The sequence below is a fragment of the Phoca vitulina genome, unplaced genomic scaffold, assembly GCF_004348235.1.
Source record: "Phoca vitulina isolate PV1807 unplaced genomic scaffold, GSC_HSeal_1.0 scaffold25, whole genome shotgun sequence".
NCBI classification, from domain to species: Eukaryota; Metazoa; Chordata; class Mammalia; order Carnivora; family Phocidae; genus Phoca; species Phoca vitulina.
Window position 1 is genome coordinate 37,106,268 of NW_022589728.1, and position 13,559 is coordinate 37,119,826.

General features: G+C 34.5%; 1 protein-coding gene across 2 annotated transcripts in view; it reads right to left on the reverse strand.

Moving 5' to 3' along the window:
• The window catches only part of NBN (nibrin), a 44,136-nt gene that overhangs the window by 17,360 nt on the left and 13,217 nt on the right, over nucleotides 1–13,559 (reverse strand). For both annotated transcript variants that reach the window (XM_032421715.1, XM_032421714.1), the window contains 4 exons: nucleotides 8,273–8,390; nucleotides 6,841–7,031; nucleotides 3,639–3,736; nucleotides 641–767 (listed from right to left, as the gene is read on the reverse strand). In XM_032421715.1, the coding sequence (XP_032277606.1) occupies nucleotides 641–767; nucleotides 3,639–3,736; nucleotides 6,841–7,031; nucleotides 8,273–8,390 (534 nt within the window). The remainder of the gene's footprint in view (nucleotides 1–640; nucleotides 768–3,638; nucleotides 3,737–6,840; nucleotides 7,032–8,272; nucleotides 8,391–13,559) is intronic.

Below are 13,559 nucleotides of genomic sequence, written 5' to 3' on the forward strand. Positions count from 1 at the left end.
TACCCTTGCTCAAAACCCCCCCCCAAAGAACAATAAAAAACCTCTTCAAATAGAGAACCACTAGAAAACTATCTTTATAAAGATATTAATTATTTAGATAGCCAGGTAGACACACAGAAAGTATCTCCAAAGTTAAAATAATATTCAGATAAAGGAAACATTATAGTACAAACAAATTTATTTCGAACTTGTTTCAACAGTCACAAATAAAGTAATGTAATTCTTTACAGTTTTCCATGTACATTTGTAAGGAACAACAAAAAAACTTTACCATAAGATGGGGGTTAGCAAACTATGGCTTACAGGCCAAATCTGGCTTGCCACTTGTTTTCATAAATTAAGTTTTATTGGAACAAAGCCACACACATTCATTTACATGTTGTCTATGGCTGCTTTCATGCTACAATGGCAAAGTTGAGTAGCTGGGACAGAGATCAATGACTCACAAAGCCAAAAATATTTACTGGTCTTTTATGGAAAGTTTACTAATCCTTAACCTAATATATTATTTTCCCTGGCATCCCATTCTCCCATGCTTTATCTCCTAAGAGTTAATCTGATAAAGACACGACTTTACTTCTTGAATATACTATTAATTTATTGATAGAATAACAATAGTTTGTCAACAGTGAAGCTTTACCATGTATCTGCTTGCTCTGATTCCGTGTCAGCTACATATGTGGTGGTATTCACGGGGGCACTTGGCATTAGCTTTTCATTGAATGATAAGCCTTGGGAAAGGCTTGGCCCTGGAGTCATCTTCAATGCTGTAAATCACACAAGTGAAGGGAAGAATCACAACTGCTAGACACAAGATGGACATTTTGTCACTTAAAATGGCTAGACTATGCCATGCTGAGGGAATCAAGTAGGCAACATAGAACACAGTTATCTTCACTCAGTGGAACCAACAAACATTTAATGAAATAGCCTAAAAGCAACCTGCTGGCATCTGTAATGGGCTCATCTAAATCAAATCATTTTAAAGCTACATCAAATCTTCTGTGAAGTATTACCAATTTAAAAATAAAATCAACACTTAAGTTATAATTCAATTTATGGTTTAAATTAGGAGACAAAAAAATTGCATTTCTTCCCCGCAGAAAATCAACTCTACTGCTGACATAAATCAAAATTAATGTGAGTTTCACCTTCTGAAGGAATACTATTTGAAAAGAAGACATAAATAGCTTTAGGCATAAATTTTGTGGCCACTCCAGAAAACCATGATTACTTCATCTTTTAATTTACTAGAATAGCAACTTAATTCAAGTGTCACTCTTCTGGCATACATTCCTTGAACCTCCCACATTGAATGAGGTATCCTTCATTTCAGCTTCCATACCACCCTTTACATCACTCTGCTAACTTTTAACACACTAATCATTAGCTGTATGTGTTATTTAACCTCTCTGTGCCTTAGTTTCCTCATCCATTAAATCAGGACCATTTTGTTTTGAGGACAAAATGAACTGATACATGGATAGCACTTAGAAAAATGCTTGGAACACATAAGTACAATGCAAATATTAGCTGTTATCATCATCATCACTTTACACTACACTTGTTTACTTGTTACGTTCCCTTATTAGACTTAGAATCTCCTTGAGAATAGGAACTGGCTGTTGTTCACTTCTAAATCTGCAGTCCCTGAGCAATGTTTGGGACATTATAGATATAAATATGTTAATGGAATTAAATCATTAACTGAAAATTTTAAAACGTTGACATCTACCAAGTATCTAAGCTAAATCATCACTTGTTAGGTCCTCATGACATAGGATGTGCTTAGTAAATGTTTATTACTGATTCCAAATTCTGCCACTTCCCTTATATGACCCCCATAGAAGCTCACTGTCATTTCCTTAAACACACATATCCCTAGAATTCATTTCAGCTTGCACAGAAGTTTGCAAAAAATAGTAATTACAAATGCTTATATTATCACTAAAAGAAACTATAAGTTGAATCTAATGATCCAGAATAAGGGATGTTTGTCAACAAAAGATTTACAATGTTCTCCTTGCTAAAAATACTGCAGGGGTAGGGCTTTGATTTGCTCACCTCTTTATTCCAAGTATTTAGAATAAGTACAGGTATATAACAGATGTTCAATAAATGCTTGCTGAATTCATAAATAAACAAACATGAATGGAAGAAAATAAGGAGGGGGGAAAGGGAGGGAGAGACACATGCATTTATTCTATTCCCTCCCAAAGGGTTGTATCCTAAAATTGTTTGTAAGTCAGATGTCTAGGACTTGGAGTCTACACAGACCCACCTATGAGTATGTGCAAGAAGTAACACTACTAATTAAAATGTTGATTTTTACTCCTTATGACTCTGTTTCTGTATGAAATGATACAACAGAAAAGGTACTGGTCTAAGTGTTCAGAAAACCCAAATTTTAGGATTGGCTTGGCCATGAATTATTTATGGAATCTTAACTGTTCTCAGCCTTACAAGCTCGCTTACCTTTTAATAGAAAGACAGATTAGATGATCTCTAAGGCCCTTTTGGCCATGAACACATTTCCAACAGTGGATGATAAAACTTTGTTGCTCCACACTGGCAAAGATAATCCTGTGTGCCAATAATTTAGTTCAATTAAGCAAATATTCATACCTAGTACAAACAAGTACTGTGCTTGGTGCTGTCAGGGAATCCAAAATTAATTAGAGCTTATAACCAATTTAGTGACTGAAAAGGCATGGAAACAACTGGTTATATTTCAAAGTAGGAAGAAAGTCTAGCTAGAATGCAAAAGAAAGTTACTGGGGAATAGAAAACAGAACAATTCTGACTTGGAGGAGAGTTATGGGAGAGAAAACAACTTAGAAAAACTTCATGAAGGAGGTGAACATCTGCCAAATGAGTCAAATTTTGCAAAGCAGTGTTGGAACAGGGACCATGATGAGCAAGACCGAGGAGTGTGGAAATTATAAATAATATGGCACATATAAACTGTAGCGAGATGTATTAAAAAAAAAAGAGGATGGGAGGAGAAATGCTAAACTGTTGAGGGCTCAGAACTCTAGACGAAGGGCTTAGGGTTTTATTTTATAAATAACGAGCTAGTAAAAAGTTTTAAGAAAAGGTGATTCTACTGGCAAAGTGAAATGTTAACTGTAGAGATGAGTATGGAGGCAGGACCATTACTGGGCGCAATTATAACAGCCCTCACGAAAGGAAGACAATGGAAAGTTCAAGAAGTGGGGCAGTGGCTGTGAGAACGGATGGCAGCAGACCTCCTGAGCAGAAGCTGCACAAGGAGAATTTCAGGTCTTGTTTTAGCTTTTTCTTGGTGCTTGACTTTAACTGAACTCATCAGATACGTCTGTTTGCCTGTTAACTGTTTGAAACCTGACCTTTAGAATATAAAGTTCACAGTAACAGATACCTAAAAATGTTTTACTTTATTCACCAAGTGTATCTTCAGCACTTCTTTAGAAGCAGTACCCAGTAGTACATGGCAGCCACAAATATTTATCAAATAAATAAATGAAATGGTAAACAGATGAGTTTTAGGAGATGGTGAAAATGGTCATCCCTAACAAGTACAAAGTAATGTGCATACAGCCCATCACCAAGTTACACATAAAGTTGCTAAAGAACCAATAAAATAATGCTTTAATTACCTGTACTGGGCTGGCCTTGAGGATCACAGTAATTCTCTGTAGTCATGAAAATGACCGCCAGTCCAATTTCTGCTTCAGGAATAGGTCTAAGCCCCTGCCTATGAGAATAAAATAGTTTAAGCATGATAATATATTAAAACTAACAACTTCTATTAATGTGATGTCAAGTGGAATCTTTTTATTCCTCCCCCAAAGAGATAACACAATTTTATGGTATGGAGAGAATTTCAAATACACGCAGTACTGGCTTACTCAACTGGGGCAATGTTATATTGGACAAGCCCACCACCTTTAGCAATTCAGTCATCTCATCTATAAAATAAAGGCCTAAAGGAGATAGCTCTGAGTCAGAAATTCCATTTCTGAAATTCTATAATTTTCAGAATAAGAACAGTAATACCAGATGAAACAATAAAATAAATTTTTATAAGCACATCTATTACTAGGATCCAGAGATAAAACTTAAAAGAGAGACAGAAGAGGGGAGAAAGGGAAGGAGGGAGGAAGTACAAAGAAATATCATAAGCTGTATCTACACGTTTTGTAATTTTAAGTTTAGTAAATAAAATCATTTTACCAAATTTACATGCATTAAGGAATCTTCTTAAAGGAATCTTATAGTGAACCTACATTCTGTTTTCTATTATGTGAATGAAACAAAGACAATTTAATAACACTGCTATATAAAACTATACCTCAGACTTTAAGAACTACAAAACTCCTTTTAATATTTATTGCAAATATGTTTTAAGTGGTTGTAGTAGTTTAAAAGGTATTTTTCAAATGCTTAACATTTGTTTTTTGTATGTCCTGGGTTAATGTAACAGAACTCAACTATATGTGCAATTATGATAGTACTATATGAATATTTTTAAAGTATTATAATCAAGTGATCACATATATCTACTTATAAGTCAGGCAATTCAGAATTGTTTTATTATCTTACTTTTTTGAAACTGTAAATATATTACATAAATTAGTTAGAAAGGTTGGCTCCATAAAATAAAAACATTTTTAATATATAATTAATAATAATGTTATACAGATAATTACATTATCCTAAATGGGGAAACACATCCTTTTAGTCAACAGTGAGATAAATGTGGCTACTAATACTTCCTCTATACAACACTGCTCTACACGTCCCAGTAGGTACAAAACAGAAAGAGAGAAAAAGGAGAAGCATCAGAAGCATAAGGATTAAAAAAACAGGATAGAAACATTATTATTTATAGATAATATGATTTTTACAACAAAAAGGACTATAGATACATTAGAAATAAAAGGGGAGTCTAACAAGGTGGGAGGATATAAGATTAATATCTAAATGTCTACTGAATTTATATACACCAGCAATAAACAACTAGAAAATGTACTTAAAGAGATAATATTATCTATTTATATTCTACCTATCAGACATATAATATCTACCACAGACTATGTAGTACCTAGGAATAAATCTAATAGAAGGTACTCAAGATCTTTATAGGGAAATTGTAAAAGTTGTTAATTCTCACCAAATTGATTTGTGAATTCAATGGAATTCCTAATCAAAATCCCAACAGCGTTTTTGAAAAGATGATTCTAAAATGTATATGGAAAAACAAAGAGCCAAGAATGGACAGGATGCTTCTAAAGAAGAGCAGAGACATTTGCCATACCAGATATGAGAACTTAATTAAAGTCACAGTAATTAAGACAATGTGGTAAATGTGGTGTTGGTACAAGGACATCTTGACCAATGGAATAGAGAAAAGCCAAAAACACTCCTATGCGTATATGGGACTTTGGTATAAAACAGAATCAATTCCAAATAGATTAAAAGCAAATTTCAAAAACAAAGTATCAAAACACTAGCAACAAATTAGTAAAAAATACAGGTGAATATATCTTTTTGATCTATGAATAGAAAGAGATTTCTTAAAATACAAAAATCACTGCTAAGAAAGAAAAGGTTGTTAATTTTTAGTATATTAAAATTAAGGACTTTCATGTAGCACACAGTAAAACATTAATTACGAAGTGGTAAAAGATTTTGCAATATACACAAGTGAAAAAAGGATTAATATCGAGAAATAGAAAGAACTTCTACAAATAAAAAAGAATACACAAATATATAATTACCATATGATCCAGCAATTGCACTCTTGGGCATCTATCCCAAAGAAATGAAAACTTACATTCACAAAGAAACTTGTACATGCATGTTTACAGAGGTTTTATTTGTAAAAAAAAATTGGAAAAATGTAAGAATGACTCAAAAACTGCAATATACACATATATATATATATATATATATATATATATATATATATATACACATTACTGATCAGGAATTAAAAAGGATGAACAATTGATACAACTTAGATGAATCTCCAAGAAATTGTGCTGAATGAGAAAACCAGTCCTTAAGTGTATATGCTATGATTTCATTTATACAACACATTTTTAAAAGACAAAATTTTAGAAATGGAGAATAAATTAGTGGTTTTCCAGGATTTGGGGACATGGAATGGGAGGTGGGAAAGGTAGGGAGGGAAGTGGGTGTGGTTATAAAAGAACAGGAGGGATCCTTGTGGTGATGGAACTGTTCTCTATCTTGACTAAGGTGGTGAATATATGTACCAACAAGTGATAAAAGTGTATAGAACTAAAACACACACACACACTCAAAAACTGGGACATCCATATAAAAAAATACAATTAGAAAACTGGGTAAAAGACATGAGCAGATATTTCAGAACAGGAAAAACAGATGTCCAATAAATATCGGAAGAAATGTTAAGCATCACTAGTGATGAGAAAAATAGAAACAAAAATCACGGGATAGGATTATATATCCATTCAATTAGCAAATATGGTAAAGTCTAACAATACCAAGTGTTGAAAACAATGTGCATCTACTTGATCTCTTACATACTGTGGGTGGGAGTATGAAGTGGCAAACAATTTGATACTACCTCCAGAGGTTGAGTATTCACATAACTTATAACCCAGCAGTTCTAACCCTAAGAATATTCTTCAAAGAAAACCTTGCAGAAGTACCACCAGGAAACATACAAATATGATCTCAGTAGCAACGTTTACACGGTAAAATGTAATTCTTGTATATCCTTTACCTTGTTAATTCGGTACAATAAAAAAGTTACAGACAAAATTGCCTTTCTTTTTCATTTTTTTACTAATAAAGATAATTCTGTACCTTTGGAGCTTATCCATAATTGAGTGAATCCATTTTTTCTGAGAGTCAGGAATTAGAGTCTGTGAATTTGTTATTCCTACATCAACAACACAAATTCCAGGGACTGAAAAGAAACTTTCTTCTTCATTTTCTTCTGTTATCAACCTAGCATCTCCTCCTCCAAAAACAATTGCTGAACTTAACTTTTTATGCTAAAAATAGAAATAGAAAAAATATAATGAAATAGCCACCTTCAATTCCTTGAGTACGTTCTTTTAAATTTATTTTAATTCCAGTATAGTTAACAGTGTTATATTAGTTCAGGTGTACAATATAGTAATTCAACACTTCCCTATCATCCAGTGCTCATCACAAGCACACTCCTTAGTCCCTATCACCTATTTCACCCATCACCCCACCTCCTCCCCTCTGGTAACCATCAATTTGTTGTCTACAGTTAAGAATCCGTTCCTTGGGGGCACCTGGGTGGCTTGGTTGGTTAAGCAACTGCCTTCAGCTCAGGTCGTGATCCTGGGGTCCCGGGATCGAGCCCTGCATCAGGCTCCCTGCTCGGCAGGGAGTCTGCTTCTCCCTCTGACCCTCCTCCCTCTTGTGCTGTCTCTCATTCTCTCTCAAATAAATAAATAAAATCTTAAAAAAATAATAAAAAATAAAATTCTTTAAATAAATAAATCTTTAAAAAAAAAAAGAATCTGTTCCTTGGTTTGCCTTTTTCTTCTATTTGCTCATTTGTTTTGTTTCTTAAATTCCGCACATGAATGAAATCATACGGTATTTGTCTTTCTCCGAATGACTTACTTAGCTTAGCATTATACTCTAGCTCCATCCATGTCATTGCAAATGGCAATATTTCATTATTTTTTATGGCTGAGTAATATTATTGTATATATACCACATCTTCTTTATCCATTCATTTATAGTAGGGAAGTAAAATAAAAGTAGAACTGAAATAGAATTAGTTCTACTTTTTGAGAAGACAATCCAAGCTTCCACTCAGAAAATCCCCAGTTTACCAGGTATCTCTGCAGCCCTGGAATTGTTACATTCTTTGCACTTCCTTATCATACTTACTTCACAGTGCTCTAACTGTGGGCTTGCTTGCATTTTCCACCTACAACATAAACTCTTTGAACCCCCATTTCGGCACACAGAAGACATTCAATATCTACTTACTAACTGACCAAGTAAGGACTTAAATCAGTTTTCTGTCCCCACCCCTCACTTATATATTTATATAAACTTAATTTATTGGCCAATTAACATATGTCAAAAAAATATCTCATATACATGAATACCAGGCAAGTTCTGGTGCCTAGATAGTTTCATTTCACACTTCTACACAAAATCTCAAAAAAAATATAATAACTGTTGATAACAGTAATAATTTATCCTAGTTTATAATGTTTTAAGAAAATTTAGCTCATAAGATTACCTGTTTGGCATTTAGAAATACAAACGTTTTCCCTTTGAAGATTTGCTTTCTTTCATGTCGTCCTGACAGATCAATGTTTTTATTTCCAATAGCTGGTTCATCAATAGGTGGGTAAAAGCTGTACAAAAAATTTAAAGAATATTTTAATTATATATTATTCTGTATGTATACTGTTAAATTTATAAATAGAGTGGCTATCTAGACACTAGGAAGGTTTAATTTTCATAACATCATTAATTCATCATTATTTTTTTAAAAAAGTAAGAGTTTTATCTGGGACAAAATGGTGACAGATGCCATATAGAATTGCATAACTGTTCCCTATTTTCTGAAAAAATATAATCCAAGGGTAGACAATCCTAAAATATGATTTAATATACAGGAAGTTATGCGAATTATAAAAGGTTGACAAAGACACTGTCCATAAAGATGAAATTCTGTTCACAACTTGTGTTTCCTGGGAACCAATATGTGTTAACAATGTTCACATCCAATTCTATGAACCACTATTTTAAGTGTTTTTAGAGATCCCTTTGGAGAAGCCCAGGAAATTTTAAAACTTAAAATATTTGTCAATTTAAATAAAATTTCCAAAGTGAGATTAGAAAACACAATCTTTTGGGGTGCCTGGGTAGCTCAGCTCATTAAGCATCTGACTCTTGATTTCAGCTCAGGTCATGATCTTGGGTTTGTGGGAGCGTCAGGCTCCGCACTGGGTATGGAGCCTGCTTGGGATTCTCTCTCCCCACCATAAACAATCTTTTAGCTCTTTAATATAAGGCTATAAAACATCTTATCCATGAAAATGAAGGAAAAGAAAATACAGAAAATCAACAGATAATTATTAAGCCTCACATCAGTTCAGTTTCAACGTTCTTTATAATCAAATCTTTTGCTACAGCAATTTATAGCTGATCAGTCTTTCAGCTTAACTCTACCTTCAAGTAAAAATTACCAATTACTAATGCTCATGCATAAGAAAACTCAGTATCATCAAGATGTCAGTTCTTCCCAACTTGACCTATAGATTAAATGTAATCCCAATAAAGCCCCCAGCAAGTTATTTTGTGGATACTGACAAACAGATTTTAAAGTTTATATGAGAGGCAAAAGACCTAGAATAGCCAACATAATATTAAGGAAGAACAAAGTTGGAGTACTAATACAATCCAAATTCAAGATTTACTATAAAGCTACAGTAATCAAGAGTCTGATATTATGAAAATAGACAAAAGAGAATAGAGAGCCCAGAAATAGACTAACATAAATATACCCAACTGATTTTTTTTTTTTTAAGATTTTTATTTATTTATTTGACAGAGAGAGAGATAGCGAGAGCAGGAACACAAGCAGGGGGAGTGGGAGAGGGAGAAGCAGGCTTCCTGCCGAGCAGGGAGCCTGATGTGGGACTCGATCCCAGGATCCTGGGATCATGACCTGAGCCGAAGGCAGACGCTTAACGACTGAGCCACCCAGGCGCCCCATATACCCAACTGATTTTTAACAAAGGAACAAAGGCAATATAATGAAGCTCAGATAGTGTTTTCAGCAAATGAGGATACTGGATACTGGACATTCACATACAAAAAAATGAATCTAGACGCAGACCTTACAGTGTTCACAAAAATTAACTCAAAATGGATCACAGACCTAAAGTAAAATGCTAAACTATAAAACTCCTAGAAGATAACATAGATAACACAGAAGAAAATCTAGATTACCTTTGTTATGGCAGTGACTTTTTAGATACAACACTGGGCATGATCTATGAAAGAAGTAATTATAAGCTAGACTTCATTAAATTTTAAAATGTCTAAAAAAATTTTTTAACTTCTGCTCTGTGAAAGACAATGTCAAGAAAATGAGATGATGTATCAGAAAGTGGAAGAAAATATTTGCAAAAGACACATCTGATAAAGGACTGTTACTCAAAATATACAAAGAACTCTCAAAATTCAACAGTAAGTAAACAAACAACCTGATTAAAAAATGGGCCAAAATCCTGTAGCAACTTCTTGCTAGACACGTCTCCAGAGGCAAGGGAAACAAAAGCAAAAATGAACTATTGGGACTTCATCAGGATAAAAAACTTTTGCCAGCAAAGGAAACAACAAAACTAAAAGGCAACCTAGGAAATGGAAGAAGATATTTGCAAATGTCTTATCAGATAAAGGGCTAGTATCCAAAATCTATAAAGAACTTATCAAACTCAACACCCCAAAAAATAAAAAATTCAATCAAGAAATGGGCAGAAGACATGAACAGACACTTCTCCAAAGACATACAAATGTGGCGCCTGGTTGGCTCAGTCATTAAGCGTCTGCCTTCGGCTCAGGTCAAGATCCCAGGGTCCTGGGATCGAGTCCCACATCGGGCTCCCTGCTCGGTGGGAAGCCTGCTTTTCCCTCTCCCACTCCCCCTGCTTCTGTTCCCTCTCTCACTGTCTCTCTGTTGAAAAATAAATAAAATCTAAAAAAAAAAAAAAAAAAGACCTACAAATGGCTAACAGACGCATGCAAAACGCTCAACATCACTCCTCATCAGGAAAACACAAATCAAAACCACAATACCATCTCACACTGGTCAGAATGGCTAAAATTAACAACTCAGGAAACAACAGATGTTGGCAAGGATGTGGAAAAAGGGGAACCCTCTTACACTCTTGGTGGGAATGCACACTGATGCAGCCACTCTGGAAAACAGTATGGAGGTTCCTCAGAAAGTTAAAAATAGAACTACCCTACAGCCCACAATTGCACTACTAGGTATTTATCCAAAGGATACAAAAATAGTGATTCGAAAGGACACATGCACCCCAATGTTTATAGAGCAATATCCATAATAGCTAAAATATGAAAAGAGCCCAGATGTCCACTGACATACATACACACACACACACACACACACAGGAATATTACTCAACCATCCAAAAGAATGAAATCTTGCCATATACAATGACATGGATGGAACTAGACAGTATTATGCTAAGTGACGTAAGTCAGTCAGAGAAAGACAAATACCATAGGATCTCACTCATATGTGGAATTTAAGAAACAAAACAGATGAACATAGGGGAAGGGAAGGAAAAATAAAATAAGATAAAAACAGAGAGGGAGGCAAACCGTAAGAGACTCTTAACTATAGGAAACAAACTGAGGGTTGTTGGAGGGGATGGGGGTAGTTGGGGAGATGGGGTAATTGGGTGATGGGCATTAAGGAGGGCACTTGATGTAATGAGCACTGGGTGTTATATGCAACTGATGAATCACTAAATTCTAGCCCTGAAACTAATAATACACTATATGTTAACTCAATTGAATTTAATAATTTTTTTTAAAAAGGGCTAAAATCTTAACAGCTACCTCACCAAAGAAATATACAGATAACAAAGATGCACAAGATGCTCAACACATCATGTTATCAGAAAAATGCAAATTAGAACAATGAGACACTATTACACATCTCTTAGGATGGCCAAGATCCAGAACATAAACAACACCAAAGTTTGAGAGAATGTGGAGTGACAGGAACTTTCATTCACTGCTGATGAGAATGCAAAATGGTAAAGCCACTTTGGAAGACAGCTTGGCACTTGCTCACAAAACTAAACACATTCTTACTGTATGATGCAGCAACTGCACTCCCTGGTACTTATCCAAAAGAGCTGGAAAGTTATGTCCACACTAAAACCTGATATGGATGTGAACAGCAGCTTTATTCTTAACTGCCATAACTTGGAAGCAACCAAGATGTCCTTCAGTAGATGAATGGATAAACTGTAGTACATTCAAACAATGAAATATTACTCAGCACTAAAAAGAAATGAGCTACCAAGCCATGAAGACATGAAGAAACTTTAAATGCATGTTACTAAGTGAAAAAAGCCATTCTGAAGTGGCTACCTACTATATTATTCCAACTATATGACATTCTGGAAAAGGCAAAACTATGGAAACGGTAAAAGTTCAGTGGTGGCTGGGAGTTGGGGGAGTGGCGATGATGAACAGATAGGGTACAGAGGGTTTTCAGGGCAGTGAAAATACTCAGTTTGATATTATAATGATTGATATATGTCACTATATATTTATCCAAACCCACAGAATGCACAACACCAAGAGTAAACCCCAGTGTAAACTATGAAATTTGGGTGATTATGATGTCAATGTAGGCTCATGCCACTTTGATGGAGGTACCCCTATTGGGGGAGGCAAAGCATGTGTGGAAACAGGAGGTATCTGGGAAGCCTCTGTATCTTCCTCTCAATTTTGGTATGAACCTAAAACTGCTCTTGAAAAAAAAATCTTAAAAAAGTTACTAACACATCATGGTGATGACAAGGAAACAATGTAGGACAGGGGAAATTCACAACCTGGACAATTAGTCACTAAACAATCCAGACTTAGCCATCTGCAGAGAACAACATCCAATATAGTAAAAATATTTTGGTCATGAGGATCACCATCCCACATTTTACAACTAATTTTCTTACATTTTTTTCCCCTCAGATTTCTCCTTGGCAACATACCTATTTCTCAAAGTTATCTAAGTCATGATTAAAAAATTACATTAATTTTTTTAAATAACTGATTAAACCACAAATGTATGTGTTTTAACCTGCTACAACGGATACTGTACATCCATTCCAAGACAGTGATTCCTAGAAACTGCAATCTCAAATAAATGAGTTATCTGCAGGCAACAGCTGACCTAGCCAACAAGGTGAGATGCAACCCACTGCATTATTCTGATTTTCTAAATAACTGACTTTATAATTCTATTTATTTACTTTTAAAGACACAGATAATAGTGGAAACTATTTTAACCGTTAAAGTTAAATCTACGATAAGAAAAGTTAGTGCTAGAAAATTAGTAAATATTCTTTCTAATTCATAAATAGGATAAATTTTTAGTATCTCTTTGAATGCTTTTTATCCTCTCCCTTTTAATAAGAATTCTCCCATATTTCACACTTCTTTCAGTGTGAAAGGCAACTATCACTTCACTTAAACACAAATGACTAGTCCACGAATTAGTGTACATAGTACTCTAACACCGGATGATGGAGCCAGTCCTAGGCAAAAATGGTGTGTATATGTTTGACACATACATATAGCTGAGTAGATGTGAGTCTTACTGCCTTCCAATGACAATGAAAAATGATTTTTAAATTACCTACACCACTGTTAATTACACTGTCGTTCTTAATTTTGCCCCAAATAATAGTTTACTGTCCCCGGAGAGCAGTTAATTATAGTTTAGTTCAATGAAGAGTAAACGTTTGTTAAAC